This window comes from Cynocephalus volans, chromosome 12 (assembly GCF_027409185.1).
Source record: "Cynocephalus volans isolate mCynVol1 chromosome 12, mCynVol1.pri, whole genome shotgun sequence".
Taxonomy (NCBI): domain Eukaryota; kingdom Metazoa; phylum Chordata; class Mammalia; order Dermoptera; family Cynocephalidae; genus Cynocephalus; species Cynocephalus volans.
In genome coordinates, this window is record NC_084471.1 from 74,317,606 (window position 1) to 74,343,524 (window position 25,919).

The following is a 25,919-nucleotide window of genomic DNA, read 5'->3' on the forward strand; positions in this document are numbered from 1 at the left end:
CCACTATTTTGTTGAATATGTTTTCAATGCAATTTCCTTTTTCTTCCTTCTGGAATACCCATGACTCAGATATTTGAGCGCTTAAGGTTGTCTGATATCTCTCTTAGATTTTCTTCAATGTTTTTAATTCTTTTTTCTTTCTTTTTTTTTTTTGTCTGCCTGTGTTATTTCAAACAGCCCATCTTCAAGGTCAGAAGTTCTCTCTTCTGCTTCTGCAAGCCTGTTGGTTAAACTCTCTGTTGTGTTTTTTATTTCGTTGAATGAATTCTTCAGCTCAGCAAGCTCTGCTACATTCTTTTTCAGGGCATTGGTTTCCTTGTACATTTTTTCTTTGAGGTCCTGTATACTTTTCCTTGTTTCATTGTGTTGTCTAGCTGAGTTTTCTTGTATCTCAATTATCATTTCTTGTATCTCCTTTGAATTATCACTCGAAATTCCTTGTCAGACATTTCAAGGATTTCTTATTCTATAGGATCTAGAGCTTGAGAGTTATTACCCTTTGCTGGTGTACTTTCTTGAGTTATCATATTTCTGATATCTCTTTTTTGATGTTTAGTCACTGTAGGAGGGGATTTCATGGCCCACTGGTTTGACACTATTGTCTGGCTAGGATGCTCCTGGGGCTGCCAGTTTGGTATGCCTGTCTCAGTGTCTGCTCAGTTGCCCACTAGTGCCTTGGGTGTGTCATTGCCTTGGGTCTTGGGCCTCTCTGGGGAGGTGCTTCTCTGGGCCGCATGCACTCTGCTGGGCTGGGGATGGAGTCAGGTGGCAGTTTTGAGGCCTACCTACTGGGTTGCATGCTGGCCTCGCAGGGCATGTGGCCTCCACGGAACTTCCGTTTCTCGCACTGGGCACCTCTCTGATCCACATGCATTCAGCCCGGCTGGGGATTGAGTCAGGAGGCGGTGGTGAGGCCTACCTGCTGGGTTGCGTGCTGGCACTGTAGGACGTGTCCTAGCAATTTCATTTTTAACAATTTGTTTCAGAAGATAATTGTGCAGGTGAGCAAAGAAACATGAATTGAAGCATTTTTATTAAGAACAAAAAACCAGAAATAGTAATAGGAAATTAAATATTAAACAAATTATGATACAGCTATACTATGAAATATTATGCATTCATTAGAAAGGATGCAGCTTTACCTTTATTGACATGGTAAGACAATGTACTATTAAGTGAAAAAAGCTGGAAAGGATACATGCAAAAATGTTAATATTGACATCTCTTGCCAGCAGAGTCATTAGCGATTTTAATTTTCTTCTGTATGCTTTTGTCTATTTTCTGAAGTTCTCTCTATTTACAATCTATTATTTTATATCACAGAATTGTATGTATATATGTGTGTATATACTGAACCAAGTTTTTAAGTCTTTTGCAACTAGCTGTAAGCCTTTACTCTTTCTGCTTTTTCTTCCTATAACACTGGAATATTAACTTGGTGTCCATTGTGAACCCCTTGTAAAATTTGTAAGCCAAATCTTCTACACACTCACATATGTGCATTTTTAAATCATCAGAGCAGCTTGTACTCCCCAGTGGGTCATCCCAATATTATAACAGTATGCTCTTGTGTTCATTCTTTATAAAATAAGGAAGACTCATCTTCTTTAAGCTTGCCACTTTTGGATCTTTTCTCTCCAAGTCTTACTCTTACTTTTACCTGCATGTTCTCAGTCAAAACTAAGTGAATTGAGGTAATGAGAGGGCCTAGCATTAGGCAAGTACTAGCCTTTATACAATTGCTTATTTTAACTCCCCAACTCTGTGGATATCCCTATGCTGTAGAGTACTCCACTTATCATCAGTGCTTTATCATATCTGTTCTTTCTTAATCCTCATATAAAACCTTTCTCAAGTTGATATTTTTTAAAATTCACACAATACCACTACATCCCCTTTCCATCCAGGATGATAATGTAAAGTGTTATTTCATAGAGTTTCTGTCTGTCTTGCTAGCCTCATCATTAATAGAAATAAATTACCTCCATTTTATGAGTGGCCATTTTTCCTTTTATATTAAGCTCAGTTATGAGGCTAATCAGATGATGAGGGTGTTATTCAAGCCACCATTTTAGATGCCAGGGTTTCAATTAAGAATTAAATCCATTTGCTACTGACATTATCTCTTGGTGATATAATTTTTGCTCCTAGCTATATTATTCATGAAGAAGCTTTGTTATCCTCACTGATCTGGCTATGTTCCTCCTCTTGCAGCAAGACTTTTACAGTAGAGTTATTATTAGTTTTGAAATGGCTAAACTTAATTTTCACTAATATTGTGTTTATTTTATTATTGGATTATAATTTATTATACATACTTTTGGGCTTCTGTATTGATATACGTTGATCAAATCAATATTACTAATATGTATATTGTTACAAATTGTACTTATTCTTTATGCCCCTTGTCCAAACTCTCCTAAACTCCCTCTCCCTCCCCCCTCCCACCACTGATAACTCTAGATTTCTTCTCTTGTTCTGAAAGAGTAATGGTTACTCTGTTGATTTGTGGCCTAGATGATCTGGCCAATGCTGAAAGGTGTGTTCAGGTCCCCCATTATCATAGATCAGATGCTTCTTCTGTCACTCTGGAATGGGCTTTGTGGAGAGAGACATCCTCTTTTTTTCTTTGGTCTCTGCTGGCAACTCTCCTTGTGTCAATGCACTGCAGTGGCTGGTGGACTATCAGCGTGTTGGTTGTGACATCTAGCCACTTTTGTGGCAGCCATGGTTACTGTGGTGGGCCACCCACATGGATGTGATGTTTTTGGCATGCTCTTTGGTGCTGGCAGTGTGCCTAGTTGTGGGCAGGGGAGCTGGTCCCTGGCTTCATGCCTCAGGTCCCCTGGCGCCCCAAGGCACTGGTGGTGTGCCTGGGCTGGAACTAATTTTTTATCCTTTGCTTAATTCTAAAATGGGGGAAATTCCTGTGGGAATCAGTACTTGTGTTGTTGAGCTAAATTGCTGCTTTGCTGCTCTTTCCATAGGGAAGACTTTTTGTGCAGCTCAGCATTTAATGGTTGACCTTGTAGGTACTTCTGGCTCTCTAGAGACTGGATGCACCTGGATTGTGTAGAAACTCTGATCTGGTCCTGAATCTTTGCATCAGACTGCACCCCATGCAATTCTGCATTCCCGACCAGTCTCCTCTGAGTGGTCCTGTGCTGATTACAGGGCGGATCGGCTGTCCTTGCTGTGTCCCAATGTTCTCCCCGTGGGCCCGTCTCCCCCACTACCTGTGCTCCAAACACTTCCCATGGGTCCGGCCCTGTGCCAGTCCCTTGAGATGACTCACTGGCTTCTGAATGGCTCCCCCTTTTCAGCTGTTTTGGCTCCTTGCTCCTGCATGGGTCCATGGGAACCCTGTTAGTGGTCTTGCTGTCCTGGGTGTCACCAAGGCCCTGTTATCCCCTTCTGCCTCCAAGCAACTCCATCCAAAAGGCATAGCTGGGGCTTCTGCTGGCTCCTTGCTCAGCAGCTCCAACATTAAAGTGGCTGTGGCCCATAACGCTTCAAGCAGTTTTTTCTTTCTCTCATTGTGGCTTCTCCTCCTTCATGCACTCCGTAGGTCTCTCCTCCTCTTCCCCTGAGCTCCAGCAGCCCCAGCTTCGCTGTTGTTACATTTTTATAGTTGTAAATTGGTTGATATGTGGGAGAGAGTGATGCTGGTGACCGTCTATTCTGCCATCTTGACTGGAACTCCTTAATATTATGTTTATTATTGAGGATCTCTAAATGGCAGTGCTGTTTGACTTTGTTTATTCTTATATCCTATAGTAAATATTTGCTGGAATAACTGAACTAATAAATCATTGTTAGAAAACTTCCTTCATTCTTAAAATGAAGAAAAGTCAGGTATTTTTTCTAATAAAAGTGAAATGGTCTGCCTCAGAAAGTTGTGAATTGTTGGTCATTGGATGTATTTAAACAAACTGGGTGACCATTTTGAAGGGAATATCATAGACAAGATTTAAGCATCATTATTTGGGTAGATTCTCATTAAAATGCTTTTTCTTCCTAAGAGTCATGTTTTTTTGACTTAAAATCCACCCTGAAATTTTGTTGATGTTTAAGCAGAATGTATAATTGTGTCATAAGAAATATAAATCTTAATAATGATGTGTATGGAGTACTTACTGTATCAGGAACTATTCAAAGTAAGCATGTATATCTCTAATTTCATTAAATTCTTAAAACAATCATATAAGGTTACAACTTTTAATATCCCTGTGTGATAGGGAGGAAACTGAGGCTTAGAGAGAATTTTTAACTTGCCCATTATCACAGTTAGCAAACTGTGCAGACAGGATCAAGAGACTCCAAGGCCTTTTAAATTGCTGCATCGTACTGCATTGCTGATGACCAAATACCACTAAAACAAACAAGCTAACCAAAATAGAATCATTGTGGTTCTAATAAGGAATGCCCCAAATGTACCTTTTTCTCCTTGCTCTCCTGTGTCCCTTAATATCTGAGGGAATCACTGGTGTTAAAGTGAAGCGGTCACTTTTCAATAACAAATGAACAAAGCCTCCTAACTCAATAACTTTGGCCCTACCGCTCGAGTTCACTGTATATGTTGTTGGATATGCTAGAGTCTCTGTAAAACTGGTGCCGTCGACTACTTTCTATAAGAGTGGATTAATTTTCTGTTTTTGCCTCTATCTTCTGTCTCCTGGTTTCTGTATTCATCCACTTAAAAATGCACATATTCAAATTGCTTTTTAATCACAGAATTTGCTTTAAGAAGCTGGACATTATAAATGATGCTTAATTGGCATTAGTGCTTACTATGTTTTGGGCATCCTGCTTTATGGATTATTACATGGAATCCTCTTTGAACAGATGAGGAAACTGAGGCAGTGAGTGGATAGGTCATCTGCCGAGGTCAGAGGTAGTAGTGAGAGGCTGAGCTGGGTTTTCAATTCCAAGGCCTGTGCACGTAACTACTTTGCCATTGTACCGTCCATGAACTATGCTAATGATATATTTGGCACTGGAAGTGCATTTGGCTTTTCTTTAGGAAACTAATTTACAGCTGGGTTGTAGCTTAATGTACTAAGATTTTCTGATCATTTTTCTATTTAGGTTTAATTTAAGGCAACAGAAAAATTCTCATTCCATATTGTATGCAACCTTTTTGTCAGATGAGATGTGACCTTATTTTTATCCTTTGATCTTGAGTTATGAAGGAGGTTGCTAAAATGAATGATGTCCTGCCGTTGTTGCCTATTTCTCTGAAGCCTAATCTTAAATTAGTTTATATTTCTGCCAATGCAAAGGATATTTGAATAACAAGGGCATAAATTATTATAAAGGGTGAACTTTATTTCTGATTCTAGCTACCTCTCAAAATTATGAATGATAAATCAGGGAGCCATGATATGTTCAATTGTGACAGATTATCTTCTTGGGATTTAAAATGTGATTTCTAATTTAAGGTAGTAAATGCTCATTAAAAATAAAAGGGAAAACAAAGTTATGAAAGGAAGATTGAAAATCACTCATAGTTCTATCCCTCAAACAGTTACTTTAAAAAATGTTAATACATTTTATTACAATTACATATTTTCCCCATGGTCACAATTTTAATATATCAATTACGGTTCTTGGTTGGAAGGTGCTTTTTGGAGGTGGTGAATGAGAGGGCAGCTTACAGAACTGATGAGTGGCTGGGGCACCAGAATTTGGAACGGGAGACAACCCAAGGTGCCCTGGTGGGCCAGCAAACAGAAAACAAGATGCATGGTGACTTTAACACAACTCACCACGATGCTGCTGCCCCTAGCATGATGCAGTACCACCTGCCCCTTCCTTGCTGCCCTCCATCGAGATTCTGAGTCTCAGGAAAGAGTGTCTGATTGTTAGGGTGTGTCAGGGGTCTGCCCCTGACTGTTCCATGGGAAGGAAGAGGGAGAATTTAACCCCTTTGCTTTTTGAAATGAAAACAATAACTAATATTTACTATCTTTAGTGAGTGTTCTGTATGGGCTGAGCACTAAGTGCTTTCTTAAATTAACTCATTCAAATCCTCACAAAAATCCTATGAAGCAAGTACTATTCATATCCGCACTTTATAGCAGAGTAACCAAAGGATGCACAGAGAGGCAAAGTAGCTTACCATCTCCAAGAGGGGCACCTGTATGTGAACCCAGCGGTCTGGCTTTAGGGCTTGAGTATTTAACCACTCTGCTGTGCTGAGCCTTGGCAGGGTGGTGGGAGGAGTTGGGAAGCCAGGGCTGTCTCCTACTGAGACTCCATCCAGTGAGGAAAGTGTATTGAAATGACAGTGAAATGAACATGACTGTTTTTAGAACAATGATTGATGCCCAGTGTTTATTACAAACACTTTAGAACTTATTATTATGCAATAATCATATTCCCGTGTAGTTTTACGTATTCATGTAGTTTTGTACATCTTAACAGTAACTGCTTTTGAAGACATTCTATTTCAATAATTTCATAGTAAAGTTATGAATTGATTCCTTTTGACCTGTCTTTCCTTCTATTAATGAGAGCTAATACTTATTGAGTACTAACTGTGTACCAGGCAGAATTCCAAATGTTTTATATCATTATTTATTTTTCTCCTTGTAATTTTTTTGTGTGTATTACATATATGTTTCATTTTTTAAAAAAACTGAGTGAATGATGCTAATGAAAATGAAACTTTTGGTAAAATATTTAACTTCTAAAGGATTGTTCTTGTTTGTAGGGCATAGTATTATCCTCATTGTTACTAAAAGCCACTTTTAATAGCTCCAGTTTAGAAATTCAATACAGGTCTCATTTTTAGTAATATTAAGAGGAGGAGACCTGATAGCAACAATAGTGTTCTTGGCTCAACATGTTATATAGCAATGAGGTAGTGTGTTTGTTGCTGTTATTTTTTGAAAATGCATACACCTCTCTGTAATTGTAGAACTCACTACTTGAATTGATTAAATAATGAATACTTGTTATCAAATAATAAGATAGAAAGAACTCCCTGGTTGGTGGCTTTTGGATTAAAAACCAATCATGTTGGTGTTGTATTTAGTCTTTATCATTTCTAAGCGTGATTTAACATTTTTGACTACTTAGTTTATCTTTTTATCTTAAAATAGAATTTTAATATATACATATAATATATATAATATACATGTGCGTATATGTAGCTGCCACACATTCCTTCCCCCAATTGTATTCCCCCGAGGAAATTATTGTTCACATTTTGGCATGTATCATTCTTGATCTTTTTTTCTCTAAACAAACAGGTGTGGGCTGGTGCAGGTTTGTGTGTACACACACACACACACACACACACACACACACACACACACACACATACACACACACACACAGAGTTTTGTTAAACAAAATGGGGTTATGTAGAGCTTTTTTTTGTTTACTTAGTAGTACACCGTGGTATTGTTTCATATCAGAACCCCATTCTTTTGTTGAGTGGCATAGTGCTCCAGAATATGGATGTATCATAATACCTCTGTGAATGGATAGTTGGTATTTTATCAGTTTTTCATTGTTTTAAATAAATCTTCAGTGAGCACCTTCTGCATATATCATTGCTAATTAGTGTTATTACTTTAGTAGGATAGACTTTTAGATTTGTAATTGCTGGTTTAAAGAGTATGCACATTTAATGTATTGATAGTTTTGCCAAACTGCCTTTCAAGAGGCTCTTGTCAGTTTATGTTGCTACAAATCAGAGTGCTGTTTCCCCACATCCTTACTGACACTGGACATTGTTAATCTTTTAAATTTTTGCTAACCTGATTGGAAAATCCATTGAGTTGCTTTTTCCTATTGATTTGCAGACACACTTCATATATTGTGGACATTAACCTCTGGTTTATTATATGTTTCATCTTGTCTTAGAATGTCATTTGTGTTCTAATTTTATTTGTTGTGTTTTTTTGATTGAGAAAATTTTAATTTTTATGTGGTTAAAACACAGTTAATCTGTGTTTCACTTTATGACTTCTGCTTTATTCCAATTTCATCTTCTTTTCAATTTTGGCTAATTTTTTTCTTGTACAGGATTATCCTTAGCAGCATACAAATATGTATATTATTTTTTAGCAGTAAAAATAAAGAAAAATCTCCTTTGACTACATGTCTCTCAGTATCTCCCTTCCCATTTCTCCCAAAGTGTCTTCACTTATTGTCTCTTATTTCTCTTTGCCAATTCTCCCTTGAAACTATTTAAAGAAGGATTTCTCCCCTAAAAATGTTTTCTGATATAGCTTTAAGCTCACCAAACGCCTCCATTTTGATAAGCCCAGAGGCTGTTTCCATCTTACTTGACTATCTGTAGCATTCGACACAGTAATAATTCCCTAGGTAATCCCTACACCTTCATAGCTTTTAATACAATCTATATTCCTTTGATTCCCAAATTCCTGTGTCCATTATAGACCTCTCCCTACCTCTGACTTGTAGATCTAGATGCACTCCTTATATGTCCTCTTGAGTGTTCATCTGGCACCTTAAACATAACTTATCTAAGTTTAAACGCTTGATTCGCTTTTACTAAACTTGCTTCTCCCATGGTCTTTATCTCAGTAAGAAGTACCTCCTGTGTTCCATTTGCTCAAGTTCAAAACATTGGAGTCAATAGCTCCAACTCCATCATTTTTTTTGTTTTTCAACACTTCACATTGGTAAATCCTATCAGCTCTATTTTCTAAATATATGTAGACTAGAACCACTTCCTACCACATCTACCACTACCACCCTGGTCCAAGACACCATCGTGTCCATAACATGTTTATATCAGGAGCTCCAAACTAACCTGTCTGCTTCTGTTCCCTTCCCAACCCCCATTAAGTCCTTCTTTTTTATTGCTGAGTAGTGTTCCTGGTATGGCTGTACCACAGTTTGTTTATCCATCCACCCTTTGAAGAATTTCTGGGATGTTTACGGTTTTGGCTATCATAAATAAAACTTCTATTAACCTTTGTGTACAGGCTTTTGTGTAAACTTAACTTCTCATTTTTGGGGGAGCATAAATGCTCAGGAGTGTAATTGCTGAATCATATGGTAGTTGCATGTTTAGTTTTCTAAGAAACTTCCAAATTGTTTTCCAGTGTGTCTGTACAATTTTACCATCCCAACATCAATATATGAATGATTTCTCTGCATCCTCATCAGGATTTGTTTTTCCCTATTTTTTACTCTAGTGATATGCATGTAGTACTATCTCATTGTGGTTTTAATTTGCATTTCCCTAATGGCTAATGATGTTGCACATCTTTTTATGCACTTATTCGCCATCTGTATATCTTTGTTGAAATGTCTCATGTCTTTTGACCATGTTCTAATTGATTTTTTTTCTTTTTTTACTGTGGAGTGTTGGGAACTCTTTTATATTTGAGATAATAGTCCTTTGTCATGTATTTGGTTTGCAAATATTTTCTTCCAAACTGTAGCATGACTTTTCATCCTTTTCGCAGGATCTGATACAGAACAAAAGTTTTTAATTTTGTTAATACCCAATTTCTTAAAGTTTTTCCTTTTGAGGATAGTGCTTTTGATGTCAAGTCCAAGAATTCTTTGTCTAGCCCTAGATATCTGACATTTTATCCTTTTTTTCTCTAGAAGTCTTAAAATTTCATATTTCATATTTAAGTTTGTGGTCCATGTTGAGATAATATTTGTATGAGGTGTGAGATTGAAGTACAGGTGTTTTGCTTGTTTTTTTTCAATTTATGCGTGTTCAGTTGCCTCAGCACCATTTGTGGAAAAGCCTATCTTTCCTCCACTGGATTACTTTTGCACTTTTGTAAACATTCAGTTGGTCATATTTGTGTGTGTATGAATCTGGCTTCTCTGTGTATGAGACTTGACTATCCCTCTTCTAATACTACACAGTCCCTATTACTGTAGCTGTATAATAAGTCTTGAAATTGGGTAGCTTATTTTCGTCCACTATATTCTTTTTTCGAAGCTGTTTTAACTATTCTAGTTTCTTTGCCTTTCCATATAAATTTTAGAGTAATATTGTCTATAGCTGCAAAAATTCTTGCCAGTACTTTGGTAGGAATTGTATTAAAGCTTTATAGCAAGTTGGAGACAATTAACATCTTTGCTATGTTGTCTTCCATGTCTCTCTATTAATTTAGATTTTTTATTTCTTTCATCAGTGTTATGTCATTTCAGCATAAAAGACATATATGTTTTGTTAGATTTACATCTAAGTGTTTAATTGTCTTATTTTTTGAGTAACTATATTATATTGTAGTTTTAATTTCAGTGTCCATATGCTCATTGCTAGTATATAAAAATATAACTGATTTTGTATGTTTATATTGTGTCCTAAGACATTACTGAATTCACTTATTAGTTCTACAAATTTTTTTTAATAGATTCATTGGAATTTTCTTTGTAGATAACCACGTAATCTTTAAATAGGGACTATTTTATTTATTCCTTTTTAATTTGTATGCCTTTTATTCCTTTTCTTTTCTTGTTGTGCTGGCTAGAACTTCCGTCACTGTGTTGAAATGAGAGCAGAGAGCATGGTGAGAGCAGAGAGGCTTGTCTTAGGACTTTTTCCTGATGTTAAAGAGAAAGTATTCAGTCTTTCCCTGTTAAGAATAATGTTAACTATGGGTTTTTTGTAGTTGCTCTTTTTTAGGTTGAGTAAGTTCTCCTTTATTCTTATTGGTTTTATCATGAATGGGTGTTGAATTTTGTCAAGTGGTTTTTCTGCACAACTCAATATGAACAAGTGGTTTTTATTCTTTAGTTAGTCAATATAGCAGATTACATTAATTGATTTTTACATATTGAGCCAACCTTGTATCCCTGGAATAAACCCCACTTGATCATGGTAAAGGCGTACCTTGGAGATATTTTGCGTTCAATTCTAGCCCACTGTGGTGAAGTGAATATTGCAATAAAGCAAGTCTCATGAATTTTTTGGTTTCCTAGTGCATATAAAAATTATGTTTACACTATACTGTAGTCTATTAATAGTGTGATAGCATTATGTCTAAGAAAACAATGTATATACCTTAACTAAAAAACACTTTATTCTAAAAAAATGTTAACAATTATCTGAGCTTTCAGCCAGTTGTAATCTTCTGCTGGTGGAGAGACTTGCCTCAGTGTTGATGGCTGCTGACTGATCAGGTTGGGGTTTGCTGCATTTATCGGCTCTATTCACAAAATATTTCTCCATAGCACGCGATGCTGTTTGACAGCATTTTACCCACAAAATCAGGGTCAATCCCCTTAAACCCTGCCACTGCTTAATCAACTAAATTTATGTAATATTCTAAATCTTTTGTTGTCATTTCAACAATGTTCACAGCATCTTCACCTGGAGTAGATTGCATCTCAAGAAACCACTTTTTTTAATCACCAATGAGAAGCAACTCCGCATCCATCAAAGTTTTATCACGAGATTGCAGCAATTAAATCATATCTTCAGGCTCCGTTTCTAATTCTAGTTCTCTTGCTATTTCCACATCTGCAGTTGCTTCCTCCACTGAAGTCTTGAACCCCTGAAGTCATCCATGAAGGGTTGGAATCGACTTCTTCCAGACTCCTATTAATGTTGATATATGATCCTCTTCTCTTGAATTACAGATGTTCTTAATGGCTTCTACATGGTGAATCCTTTCCACAAGGCTTTCAATTTATTTTGCCCAGATCTATTAGAGTAATCACTATCTATGGCAGTGATGGTGTTACAAAATGTATTTCTTAAATAATAAAACTTGAAAGTCAAAATTGCTACTTGACCTATGGACTGTAGAATGAATATTGTGTCAGCAGGCATGAAAACAGCATTAATTTCCTTGTAAATCTTCATCAGAGCTCTTGAGTGATTATGTACATTGTCAGTGAGCAGTAATATTTTGAAAATAATCTTTTTTTCTGAGCAGTTGGTCTCAACAGTGGGCTTAAAATATTTAGTAAACCATGCTGTAAATTGATGTGCTGTCATCCAGGCTTTGTTGTTCCATTTCTAGAACACAGAGTAGACTTAGCATAATTCTTAAGGACCCTAGGCTTTTCAGAATGGTCAGTGACCATTGGCTTCAACTTGAAGTCACCAGCTGCATTAGACCCGACCAAGAGAGTCAGCCTGTCCTTTGAAACTTGGAAGTCAGGCATTGACTTCTCTTCTGTAAGGCTGTTTTGTCTACATTGAAAATATGCTGTTTGGTGTAGCCATTTAAATTAATTATCATAGCTAGATCCTCTGGAGAACTCGCTGCAGCGTCTACATCAGCACTTGCTGCTGATGGCACTTTTAGGTTGTGAAGACGGCTCGTTTCCTTAAACATCATAAACCAATCTCTGCTAGCTTCAAACTTGTTTTCTGCAGCTTCCCGACTTCTCTTAGTCTTCCTAGAATCCTTTTTTTTCCTACTGCCTTTGTCTGTTTTTGGTATTAGGGTAATATGAACTTCACAAAATGAATTGGGAAGTGTTCCCTTTTCTTTTTTCTTTTTGTTAATTTGTATTGAATCATAATTGATTGTACAGATTTTTGGAGTTCAAGGTTGACATATGTAGATCAAATCAATATTACTGTATTATATATATATGTGTGTATATATATATATACACATATATATATAGTTACAAATTGTACTTATTCTTTATGCCCCTTGTCCAGTCTCTACCCAAACCCCTCTCCCTCCCATGTCCCATCTCCCACCTCTGATAACTCTAGATTTCTTCTCTCCCTCTGAAAGAGTAATGGTTACTCTGTTGATTTGTTGCCTAGATGATCTGTCCAGTGCTGAGAGGTGTGTTCAGGTCCCCCAATACTATCATAGAGCAGATGCTTCTTCTGTCACTCTGGAATGGGCTTTCTGGAGAAAAACATCCTCTTTTCTTTGGTCTCTGCTGGTGACTCTCCTTGTGTCAATGCACTCCAGTGGCTGGTAGAACATCTGTGTGGTGGTTGTGATGTCTAGCCACTTTTATGGCAGCCGTGGTTACTGTGGTGGCTGTGGTGGGCCACCCACATGGATGTGATGTTTTTGGCATGCTCCTTGGTGCTGGTGGTGTGCCTGGTTGTGTGGGGGGTCTGGTCCCCAGCTCTATGCCTCAGGACCCCAGGTGGGCACCAAGGTGCTGGTAGTGTGCCTGGTTGTGGGAGGGGGTATGGTCCCTGGCTTCATACCTCAGGTCCCTGTGTGGGCCCTGAAGCACTGGCACTGTGCCTGGTTGTGGGCAGGGGGTCCAGTCCTCAGCTCCATGCCTCACATCTCCTGGCAGGCCCCCAAATGCTTGCAGTGTGCCTGGTTTTGGGTGGGGTTCTGGTCCCTGGCTCCAAACCTCAGGTCTCCGGGCAGGCCCCAAGGCACTGTCAGTGTGCCTGGTGTGGGCAGGGTGTCTAGTCCCTGGCTCCATGCCTCAGGTCCCCTGGGCCAGAACTAATTTTTTGTCCTTTGCTTACTTCTAAAATGGGGGAACTTCCTGTGGGGACAAGTACTTGAGCTCTGTTGTTGAGCTAAATTGCTGCTTTGCTGCTGTTTCCCTAGGGAAAGCTTTTTGTGCAGCTCAGGTTTTAATGATTGATGTTATAAGTACTTCTCATTCTCCAGAGACCCGGTGCACCTGGGTTGTGTAGAAACTCTGATCTGGGCCTGAGTCTTTTCATCAAACTGCACCCCATGCAATTCTGCATTCCTGACCAGTCTCCTCTGAGTGGTCCTGCACTGATTGGGGTGCAGATCAGCTGTCCTTGCTTCCTTGCTGTGTTCCCCTGGTGGACCTTTCTTCTCCACTGCCCATTTTCCAAACACTTCCCATGGGACGGGCCCTGTGCCAGTTTGTGATGACTCACCAGCCTCTGGCACGGCTGTGGCTTTTACCAGCTCCTGATCCATGTGCTCAGCAGCTTCAGCCTTGAAGTGGCCATGGCCTGAAACGTTTTGATCAGTTTTTTCTTTCTCTTATTTTGACTTCTCCTGCCTTCATGAACTCTTTAGGTCTCTCCTTCTCTTCCCTGGAGCTCTAGTGGCCCCAGCTTGGCTGTTGGTGCTTTTTTATAGTTGTAAATTGGTTGATTTGTGGGAGAGAGTGATGCTGGGGACCGTCTATTCTGCCATCTTGACTGGAAGCCAAAGTGTTCCCTTTTCTATTTTCTGGAAGACACTGTGTCAAATTGATGTTCATTTTTTAAATATTTGTTGGTATTGTCCAATAAAACCATCTGAGCCTGGAGATTTCATTTTTGGGAGTTTTAAAATTAAACTTTAAAAGGCTATTCAGGTCATCTATTTCATACTGTATGACTTGTAGTAGATTGTGTTTTTTAATTGGCCTATTTTGTGTAAGTTGCCAAATTTTGTGTATAGAATTTTTTACAGTATTCTCATATTAACCTTTTGATATCTGCAGGATCTGTAGTGAAATCTATAGTTTTAATCCTAATATTGGTAATTGTATCTTTTTTCCTTTTTTCTTTGTGAGACTTACTAGAAGTTTACCAATTTTATTCATCTTTTCAGAGAACCAACTTTTGGTTTATTTATTTTTCTCTATAGTTTTCCTGTTTTAAATTTTATTGATTTCTGCTCTTATCTTTATTATTTCCTTCCTTCTGCTTGCTTTGGTTTTATCTTGCTCTTCTTTTTCTTTGTTATGGAGGTGAGAGCTTAGATTATTGATTTGTATGCGTTTGCTGTTATAAATTTCCCTCTCAGTACTGTTTATTTGTGGTTCTAAAATGTTATAATGTTTTAATATGTTTTATTTTCTTTTAAATTCAGTTTCATGTAATTTTTGATTTCCCTGAGGCTTCCTCTTTGACTCATGGATTTTTTAGAAGGGTATTTAGTTTCCAAGTGTTTGAAGACTATCCTGATATTGAGTTCCTGTGTTATTCCACTGTGGTTGGAAAAACATTCTGCATGATTTAAATTTTAAAAAATCTATTGAGGTTTGTTTTATGGCCCAGAATATAGTCTATCTTGGTATATATCCCATGGGAACTTGAAAAGAATGTGTATTCTGTTGTTGTGGGGCAGCAATTGTTGATTAGATCATGTTGGTTCGTGTTGTTTGTGAGTTCTATATGCTTGCTGATTTTTTTGGTTAGTTCTAACAATTATTGAGAGAAGAGTGTTGAAGTCTGCAATTGCAATTGTGAATTTATACATTTGTCCTTTCAGTTCTATCAGTTTTGGGCTCACATATTTTTTACCTCTTTTTTTTGGTAATGCACTTTAGGATTTCTATGTCTTCTTAGGAGATTTACTCTTTTATCATTTTGTAATGACCCTGTCTGTCTTTGGCAATTTTCTTTGCTCTGAAATCTGATAGCCACTGCTGATTTTGTTTGATCAATGTTTTTGTGATTTTTTTCTCATGAGTTTACTTTCAAACTTCCTATACTGTTATGTTTGAAGTGAGTTTCTTGCAGACAGCATATGGTCATAATTTCTAATCCTTCTGCCAGTCTCTGTCTTTAAAGCGATGTATTTAGATCATTTGCATTTAATATAATTACTAATATGCTTAAGTCTGCCATTTCTCTATTTTCTGTTTTCTTGTTTACTATGGGTTATTTGCTTTACAATTACATTTTGATTTATCTCTAATGTTTATGAGTATGTGTCTTTGTATAGCTTTTTTGGTGGTTGCTGCAGGTATTCCATTATACGCCTATAACTTAGACTACTGGTGTCATTTTACCAGTTTGAGTGATGTATAGAAACTTTGCATACCTTTATGTCTCTTTACCCTTCTCAATTTGTATTATAATTGCTTTAAGTATTCCTTCTCCATACGTTTAGAATCACATCAGACAGTTTTGCTTCTGTTTTGAAGTTTTGCTTCAATTATCAGGAGGAAAAGAAAAGCATTGTATTTACCCATTTTTTTATTTACCATATTCTTTCTATCTTTCTGATGTTCTAAGGTTTCTTCTTTTATATTCTCCTCTCTGTTTAGAGATTATTTATTTCACCATTCTTTTAGAGTAAGTCCTCTGGTGACATATTCTCTTAATTTTCTTTCATTTGAGAATGTCTTGATTTCTTCATTTCTAAAGGATATTTTTATAGACTATAGTATTCTGGACAGACAGCTTTTTCTTTGATCACATGAAAAATAGTGTACCATTTCTTTTTGGCTTCCATGGTTACTGCTGAAAAATACACTGCCATTCTAATTTTTTTTCATGTTCTTACTGTGTTGATTTTTTCTTTGTTTTTAGTTTTCAGAAGATTAATTATGGTGTGGCTTAGTATGGATTTTTTTTTTTTTTTTTAGTTTGTCTTGTTTGGGATTTGCTTAGATCCTTGAATCTGTGAGTGTATGTCTCTTGCCCAGTTTGTGAAGTTTTCAACCATTATTCTTCAAGTACTTTTTTTGTTCACCCTCTTTCTTCTCTCTTCAATGGATTTTAATACTATAAATGTTAGATCTTTTGATATAATCTCACAGTCTCTAAGACTACTTCCTTTTTTTCTTTCTATCTTCTCTAGATTGGATTTTTTTTTTCTATTTTCCAGTTAACTGATTCTTCTCTTGGTCATATTTATTCTACTGTTTAGCTTGTCCACAGAGCTTTTTATTTCAGTTATTGTATTTTTCAGTTATAAAACTTCCATTTGGTTCTTCTTTAATCTTCTATTTCTTTGTTGAAGTGTTCTTTTTTATTATTTGTTTCAAGTGTGTTCATAATTGTTTTTATTAACTCTGCTTTCAATTTTTGTCAGGTAATTCTAACATCTCCATCATCTTGATGTTGGTATCTGTTGATTGGTTTTTTTCATTGAGTTTGAGATTGGTTCTTGGTATGATGAATGATTTCTGATTGAAACCTAGACATTTTATATCATGTTCTTAGACTTGGATCTTATTTAAACCCTTGTTTTAGCTGGTTTGCTCTGACACTGATCTTGCAGGGAAAGGGAGGGCACCATCTGTTACTTCCAGGTGGAGGTAGAAGTTGAGATTCCCCACTCGGTCTTCTGTTGACAGTTGGGGCAAGAGGGCTTCTCTTATTTCTGGGTGGGGGTGGGAGTTCCAGCTCCCTATATGATCTCTACTGACAACTGTGGTGGGGGTGGTTTCATTAGTGTTGGATGATGGTGAAAATCCTTGCTCTCCACTAGGCTTCCTTTGATACCATCCTGATGGGAGGGGAAGGTGTTCTTTGTTCCTACCAGGTGGAAATGGAAATCCAGGCTTCTCCTTACATGGTCTCCATTGATGCTATGGGAGACATCATTACTGCCTGGCAAGCTTAAAAGTCTTGGCTCTCTACTTGACCTTCTCTGACACCATTCTGGTGTTGGGTGTCTCATTTCTTCCTGAAGAGCATAGAAATCCAGGCTCCCCACTTGGATTTTGTTGGCATGACTGGGGATGGGGCCACTGTTTTTTCCTGTGGTATTTGACTGGGATGGAGTGGTTATCTAAAACTTTATGTCTTGCTAGGCTTCCCATTTCCTTGTTCTTTGGCTAGAGAAAGCAGACTTTTGTTGGGTACTGTTTTGGTCTGTATCCATTGGTATTTCCAGGTTGCGGGCTTCTTTAGCACCAAGACTGGAATATATGAGGCAAAACAAAAACCCAGAGAACTCACTAACATATTGTCCCTTGGGTCCTGAGGTCCCTAGACTTTTTTTCTTTTTTCTTTTCTCCATCTTTCAGACTCTTCTTTTGTTTGTTTTATATTTATGTACAATATCTCTTTGTACTCAGTAGGGGGAATAGGAAAAGTATCTCATTGAAGTCAGAGGTCAGCTCAATTATTTTTGAACTTTATTTTCAATGTGTGTCCTGTATGGCTTTTCTTCTCTGTGCAGGTACCTGGAACTGGAAAGCAGTGGCCATCGTAATGAAGTCAGACTGCATTACCGCTCAGGCAGTCACCGCCCTCACACGGAAGTCTTTCCTTATATTTTGGCTGACGACAAGTGGCACAAGCTCTCCTTAGCCATCAGTGCCTCCCATTTGATTTTATACATTGACTGCAATAAGTAAGTAAAATGTACTCATTTCAGGAAATGGGAGATTCTAAGAAATGACTGTCTACTCATGTTCCTTCTCTGATATTTCTTTTTTACAGAATTTATGAAAGAGTGGTGGAAAAGCCTTCCACAGATCTGCCTCTGGGCACAACATTTTGGCTGGGACAGAGAAATAATGCACATGGATATTTTAAGGTATCTTTTGGCTTAAGTTTTAGCATCAAGTGTAAATTTAAATGCTTTCTAGTGAGTTTGGAAAGGTACATTTCACTTTAAATGGTGTAAAACAGAATATTTTTATTTGTATAGTTTTTAAAAAACTTGTGTATATTTCTATTTGTTTTCTATTTGTGCATTGATATTTTATTTAGCCAGCAAACACTGTTTTCTCTTTTCTCCTCAATGAGTTTGACCTTAGGACATTATAGAAATGATCACAAGACTGCAATCAGGGCCATTAACATGTCAATCTTGAAATTAAGTATTCAAAGTAATAAAAATCTGAGATGTTAATATACAAATAAACTCTCCACTACTGAAATATAACCTTGGATGATACTTTTACAGGGGTATTAATAATAGGGAATTCCAGGTTTTTAATATTCATTATTCATGGTCTCCTTGTACTCCAGAAAGTGAAAAAGGAATGCATGTATATGCACAAATCTGTCAAAATGGAAAGCAGTCATAATTTATATTTTTTTCTTTAGTATGTACTTAGAGACAAAACCACATAGAATTTCATCATTGGAGAGGATCTAAATGACATCTCATTCAACTTTCTGTGCATTAAGGATGAAGAAATAAAGTTCAGAAGGTTACTTGACTGCAAGCCAAGTGTAATCATTTCCCCCCACTGACTATGACAGTGCCTGCAATACAGAAGTGGCTCAATGAATGCTTGTAAATCAGACAATGATAGGTGATATGTCCAACTCATGTATTTCAAGGTAGAGTAGGTACCAGTAAATTTAAAATTGTGTTCTAAGCAAAGTTTATATTTGTAGAATATATAGAATATATTTCTTGATAAAGGGTCTTTGCATAAACCTGCTCAGAGAGGTTAAGTAATTTGCCCAAAGCCAGACATCTAGTAAGTTATACGCAATTGATTCCATGCTTGCAAATTCTACAAATCAATATTTTTTTTCACATAAGGGATGACCAATATATGCTTGAGTGTCAAGTTTCTTCTCTTTAATCATGAAAGTCTTTCCCATGGAGCCCAGATGTGGCCTCAAGATCTTTACACGTCAATAATGTGTAAGACTTTAGGGGTCTTCATATTTACTGTAGTCCATGAATGATACCCACTAGAGTTATGCAGTACACAAACTATGTAACTGTACATGGTAGCCTTGTTTTTATGTTGCTGCTTCAAGTGATAGGAGTTTTTACACAAGTTGCCTCTTCAACCTAAACCCAAAGAAGCAATAGTTCTAGTGATTGCCACATTCAAAATTGTCTTGATAACATGTTGGTACTGTCACACCTGTTATTAGACATTCTGTTTGCAGAATGGGATAAAGTGAAATATCAATTAAAGAAAATATATAATGTTGATGAAGGAACGGGGGTGATGGATGAAAGTGACATCTGGGGTGTGTCTGAGGAGGTCATTTCTGATCTGCTATTGGCCTTTGCTTGAGTCCAGCAAACTGGAGGATAACTATGCCTCAATGACTAAGGATGCATATAAATTTTGTCTATAAACATGTGATAATGCCTTCTGTATAAAACAGGTCATTTCCAACTGGCATTTTAAAACATTTCATGCTAAACTTTCTGTACTCCCAAGGAATTGTCACTAAGTCTTGCTGCAGCTCTTTCATAAATCTATTGTCCTTTTTGAATTGAAAAATTAGTTTTAAAAGATCCAACTGAAAAATGAAAAATGCTCAAATGAGCATGGCTTTGTGACTCCATTTTTCTTTTTCTTTTTGATGATTACAGTTAATTTAAAATTGGTATCAGTTTCAGTGTTGCTGAAACCAGAAGTGATTTTCAGGTTGGTTTTTAAAGGTCATTTTCAAGCCCTACTTCAGTGGCTAACTAAAAATAACCTTTCAAAACAACACAACTATTGCCTCTTAATTATATCTTGACATTTAATCTTAAGGCTTTAAAAATATTATCAATAGGAGAGTACATGGGTAGTAATATATTTTTTTTGATGAATTTCTTTCCCTTTCGTATGAAGTGGAAGTAATGTATTCAAAAAGACTTTTTACTTGGGGGTTTTGGTGAGTTCATTCTGTAATGTTTTCCTTCATGAACTTGACTACTAAACATAATTTGGGTAAATGAAAGTAATATGTCTTTTTTTTATTTTTCATACACAGGGTATAATGCAAGATGTGCAATTACTTGTCATGCCCCAAGGATTTATTGCTCAGTGCCCAGATCTTAATCGCAGTAAGTCTATTAGTTCTTACACTGTGTGATGTGATGAAAAGTGTGCTTCTTGCTTAATTTTGTCCAGAATGTCAGTTTGAAATTGGACTTCCCATATATTAGTTGTCAGCACAGCCTTAACCAGATTGAGCCCCTGTTAAATACAACCTGACCAATGTGGTGTTTGTAATTCCAGCCTGTCCAACTTGCAATGACTTCCATGGACTTGTACAGAAAATCATGGAGCTGCAGGATATTTTAGCCAAAACATCAGCCAAGGTAAAAACTACTCATAAATAGTAAAAGAGCTAAAACATCCTTGAGGTTCCTAATAGTTTCTTTTATAACCATAGATTTTTACCTTTGAGACTTTTCTTGTACTATACTATTTGCTAGGACTAATCTAAATCCCTGCTCAAGGAAAGGGTTTATAAATATTCAGACCCTAGCCATCTGTATAACAAATGATTCAGTAAATCAGGAATGAGGCAGATTACCTGGTTTATATACTGCTTACTAGTATATACTTGCTATAAACAATAGCAAGACTTATTGTTTAGTTTTTATTATTATTTATTTTTATTTAGCTTTTCATTACAAGCAAGGTGGTGAGAGGACAGTGCAAAGAATATGCACACTAGAAATTGTGTCAAGGAAATGGTTCCACAAATGCTTTCTACCACTATTTTACAGTTGTAGGATTATTCACTAATGCCTTAAACATATATCAGGTTTACCTACAATTTTGCCAGACTTGTAATTTTACACAGTAGTTATGGATTACTGAAGGTTGTGTTGTATAGTATATGATTTGTTTCTTATACAGTATAAATTCTAAATTGAATTTTTTCACTTGAGTAAACATATTAATGAAATTAAACATATTTTTAAAAATGGAAAATAGTTCTCTGCATTGTGAGTGATACTATTTTGAATTAGCCTTCAGTTTGTGACTTATGAATTACGCTTTTAGTTTCAAAGGCGGGGATCAAATTTACAACAAAAAGAAGAGAAGGGAAAACAGCAACTTTCTTTCTAATTAAAGTCTTAAGTGTATTTATAACAAGTGGTTGATGGGTATAGCCATCATTACTGCTGTACACTTAAACAAAATTAGGTGCCTACTGGAGTCTTTTGCATTTCTGTGTTGCTGGAATGGTGAACAATGTAAACCCTTCCTTTGTGCCACAGCTGTCTCGAGCTGAACAGCGAATGAATAGATTGGATCAGTGCTATTGTGAAAGGACTTGCACCATGAAGGGAACCACCTACCGAGAATTTGAGTCCTGGACAGATGGCTGTAAGAACTGCACATGCCTGGTATGGCTTCCATTTGAGTTTAGACTAAGAGAACTCAGATGCCCCCACTCTTTAAAAATTTATTAAAACAATGTAATCATGAAAATTTCAAGACCTGTTTTCTCAAGACACAACACTAAAGTGCCAGCAAACCTGGTCACATCTAAAGAACTGTGTGTTGCATTATTAAAAACACTTTCTAGCTCATAAAGATGACCATGGTTTAGGAATGCTATAAAGTTTAAGTTTATTGCTACACACATGAAATTAGCAATTTAAATTAGGATAGTAGGTGATTCCCAAAGGGTTCTATCCTGTTATCCTTAATATTTCCAGGGATTTTCCCTTCGTGTTTTTATTAATGCATTTTAATGAAGCTAAATTATATACAGTGTTAAATATAGTGTCCAGACTGAACAATACAAACATATAATGGAGTTTAAATAAAGTAATCTTTAATAGGTTACTAATACAGTGGAATACAAATTATAGTGTTTATGATTTTTCTTTTTGTTCACTAGTCAAGTAGAATATTTTAGTCCATCATATAAAAAGTTTTGTTTGTTTTCAAAGAAAAAATCAAAATGAGTTTGGTTTTGAACTTTTAAGTTTCAGGGCTGGCCTGAATTTAGCTCAGTTGGTTATATCCTAGCCTCGTAATACCAAAGTCAAAGGTTCAGTTCTCTGTACTGGCCAGCTGCAAAAAAAAAAAAAAAAAAAAAAAAAAAAAAATCACATGAACTATTCTGTTAAAGCTGGTTTTCTGGAAAGAAGTCAGAGATCTATGTGAATAGCCTTTAATAAAAAATTTCCCCAGATTCATTCAGTTTATTCAAAAGCAGAATGTCATGCATGTAAAAAGATAGGAAGTAGTAGTGCGTCCATGTGTATGAGAGAGAGATAATTTTTATTCAGGAACATAATGTGACCCTACCAAAATTATAGCACTTTTCAAATACAGTGTACTGTTCCAAAACTTGTTAAATGGGGACCAAAAAATCAAAATGAGTAAAACACAGGATGTGCTCTGGATGACCTTTGGAAATCAAATTCCTTGTGGTCGTGTCTGCAGTTTAGCGCCTCCTTGTGGTGATTGTCAGCACTGCCTCCCCCATGGTAGTGGCCTAAGCTTCTCCATGGGAAGATTCTAGGTCCTGAAACTAGGATTTCTAGGATGGCAGCAGCTGTTCCAGAAATCTCCTGGTTTGTGGATGCTCATTCTGGGAGTAATCTGGGGATAATTGGGTGCTACAGGCTTACCCTCAGCCTCTTATTTCCTGTCACGTTGTGCCCTTCCCTTCACATATGTCCGTATCCACCTCCTTTAAGAATGTAAGAACTCCAGCCCAGTTAGGATCGGTTGCTGGACAGAAGATGGGGGCTAATCACCGATTGTCCCAACTTGTATTGCTGTGGGTCTCTGTATTATGGGTTTTACTGCATAATAACTAAAGAGAATAGTAGTATTGATGACATCTTATGTGAAAAGTTTGAACTTTAAGAAACAGATTAAAAAATCCTTGAAGACTACTAAACTCCAACTTGGAAATTCTTTCTATGTTGTTTTTGTTTCAGAATGGAACCATCCAATGTGAAACTCTGATCTGCCCAATTCCTGACTGCCCACTTAAGTCGGCTCTTGCATATGTGGATGGCAAATGTTGTAAGGAATGCAAATGTGAGCATAGCTTTTACGATGAATATTTTCTTTGGCAACAATAAAGCTTTGTATTAATAAATATTCACTCATCATTGGTTGAATCTGGCAAAGCTAAGTAGCTTTCAGAAATGATGGAAATAAGAAGAATGCTTTATCTTTAGTTTATCAGTTCTTTTCCATTTTAAAATGCTATTCTTCTGTCCTGGAAGGACAAGTTTTTCCTGGAGCAATCTATTCTGTATCGTGATGGTAGTAGGAAAGATGTGTAAGAAGCTTACTGGAAGGCATTTCCCAAGGAGGTCTAGGATGGTCCATACTCAACCACAACAACCAAGGACAACCACTATGCAAGTGACCTTTGACAGCAAATGATATACTGCTATGTTAGCCAAAAACATAGAAGTTCAAATTATCATAGGATCATCCAGTGTGGACAGGAGTCATAGCCTTAATTCAGAAAAAAGGCTCAAACCACTGTTTGAGGAAGCTTTTCTGCCTTTTAGCAGTTATTGTATGCAGTTCACTTCTGATGGCAAGAAATGCTCTTTGAGTCATCTGTTGCTATCTTATGGGTTCTGGATCATTCCTTCAAAAACAGAAGTCATGTCGTCTATGTTCCTTATACTTTAAAAGACTTCACTTAAATCCTTGTTAAAAGGATCATTTAAAATATTTAGCTATTTTTGTACAAAGGAGTAGTAATGTAGATGAACACTGAGTTGTTATAAAGCTTGTAGAATATATAAAGCTGTGTAAAGTACGAGTGTATTTATGTGAATACAATCACAAAGGGGCAGAAGAGGGAGGTGAGGAGAAAGATTGGGGCAGGTGGTGGTGGGGGGGAGAATCAATAGCTGCTTTTACAAGGGTTTTCATATTTACCTAACTTCTTCACCATTGCCATATCCTACTCTTGCCTACACGGTGTGCAATGGGCTACTGCTGGTGAGAGTGACAAGTTATCAGAAAAAAATCAGGAAGTTGCTTTGTAGTCCATTGATTTAATTCTCTCAGGAGCTCACTTATATTTAATTTTATTAGGCCATACACTGAAGCCAGTCCATTTCAGGAAAGTGTATTTAGTCTAGTCAGGTAGATTTGGCAGAACCAGGAAGGATTGAATACAATTGTTTTTACACATGTCACTAGCTAATTTCCCTAGTAAGAAGTAATGTGAATTTTTCCTTGGACTTCTCTTAATAAGTAGAAGCTTATGGTGATGCTCTGTAGTTTTCTTTGCAGGTGGTTAGAGGTAGGAAGAAGAAGGATTTTATATAGGGCTTTATATTTATAATACCACAATAATAGGAATCATACTTTTTGCTTTAACTGCTTTTATCCTTCTTTTTACTCATAATTCTATTTTGTTACTTGTGAATATGACAGATTTGCATTAAGGGATGGCAGTTTTATTTGATACAGGCTGATTGAAATAATGGACCATTGTGATGGATGCATTAGTCAGAAATGGTGAATTTCAATTCTGATTTTGTCATTTGTCTGTTTCCAACAGTAAGCCACCTACTAAATCAGACTAATGTTTAAATTCTACCCAACATGCATGCAGTTAGACTTAATGAAATGGTAAAATATTTTGAGATTCATTCATGCAGAGCGTTTCTGGCAGATTTTGGTGTTAATGATTGAAAATCAACTGTGTTTACCTCATATATAAAGTAGTGAAAGCTGGAAGTAAGTAATCAGTGAGCAGACCGCAATATCACTGAAAAAAAGAGCCAGAATAATTCATTTGAGTCTCTCATTTTATATGGCCAAGAAATAATAAGGATGAAATGACTTTGTCTTTTGGGCCATATGCGGTGATAGATAAGTGCCATGGAATATAGAGGGTTGATGCCTATGTTTGTTATTTCAATGATTTGAACTTCTGGTTTTAATGAATTCAACATTTTAGTAAACACCCTGATGGAGTTTGGATGTGTTGTCCCCTCCAAAACTTATGTGGAAATTTGATCCCCAATGTGGCAGTGTTGGAAACTGATTGAGTCATGGGGGCACATCCCTCAGGAATGGATTAATGCTCTCCCTGGGGGAGGAGGGAGTAATGAGTGAGTTCTCGTTCTATTAGTTTCTGCGAGAGCTCTTTGCTTAAAAGGACCCTGGCACCTTCTCTCTCTCTCTTGCTTCTTCTCGCCATGTGATCTGCTTGTACCCGCTGGCTGCCTGACACTTTACTCCATGAGTAGAAGCAGCCTGAGGCCCGTGCCAGGTGCAGCTGTATCAGAATCGTAAGCCAAATAAACCTCTGTTCCTTATAAATTACCCAGTCTCAAGTATTTCTGTTATAGCAACACAAAACGGACTAAAACACATCCACAGATTTGTTGTTTTCCTAAGGGAAATAAGCATTTAGTTTATATAGTAAATACTCTTAGATATTATTTGGGAATGAGTCTCCACAAAGCATAATTTTAAAACAAGTCACTATCAGTATTTAGAAAATGTGCTTCTGAAAAGTTTTGTATAAGACAAATAACACTTAAATTTAATAATCATCCCCTAACTGACTTGTATAGATAGTGCAGATTTTCATACATGCTTAAAGTGGGAGAAACCAATGGTTACGTGTATTCATAAGGTCTTTTTCCTGTGTG

The 25,919-nt window shown here is 36.8% G+C and overlaps 1 protein-coding gene across 1 annotated transcript in view; it reads left to right on the forward strand.

The window, feature by feature from the left end:
* NELL2 (neural EGFL like 2) overlaps window positions 1–25,919 on the forward strand; it is a 365,095-nt gene that overhangs the window by 108,496 nt on the left and 230,680 nt on the right. Inside the window, exons 5-10 of the mRNA XM_063075314.1 lie at window positions 17,787–17,960; window positions 18,050–18,146; window positions 20,294–20,366; window positions 20,542–20,624; window positions 21,537–21,665; window positions 23,220–23,322. Of these exons, the coding sequence (XP_062931384.1) occupies window positions 17,787–17,960; window positions 18,050–18,146; window positions 20,294–20,366; window positions 20,542–20,624; window positions 21,537–21,665; window positions 23,220–23,322 (659 nt within the window). The remainder of the gene's footprint in view (window positions 1–17,786; window positions 17,961–18,049; window positions 18,147–20,293; window positions 20,367–20,541; window positions 20,625–21,536; window positions 21,666–23,219; window positions 23,323–25,919) is intronic.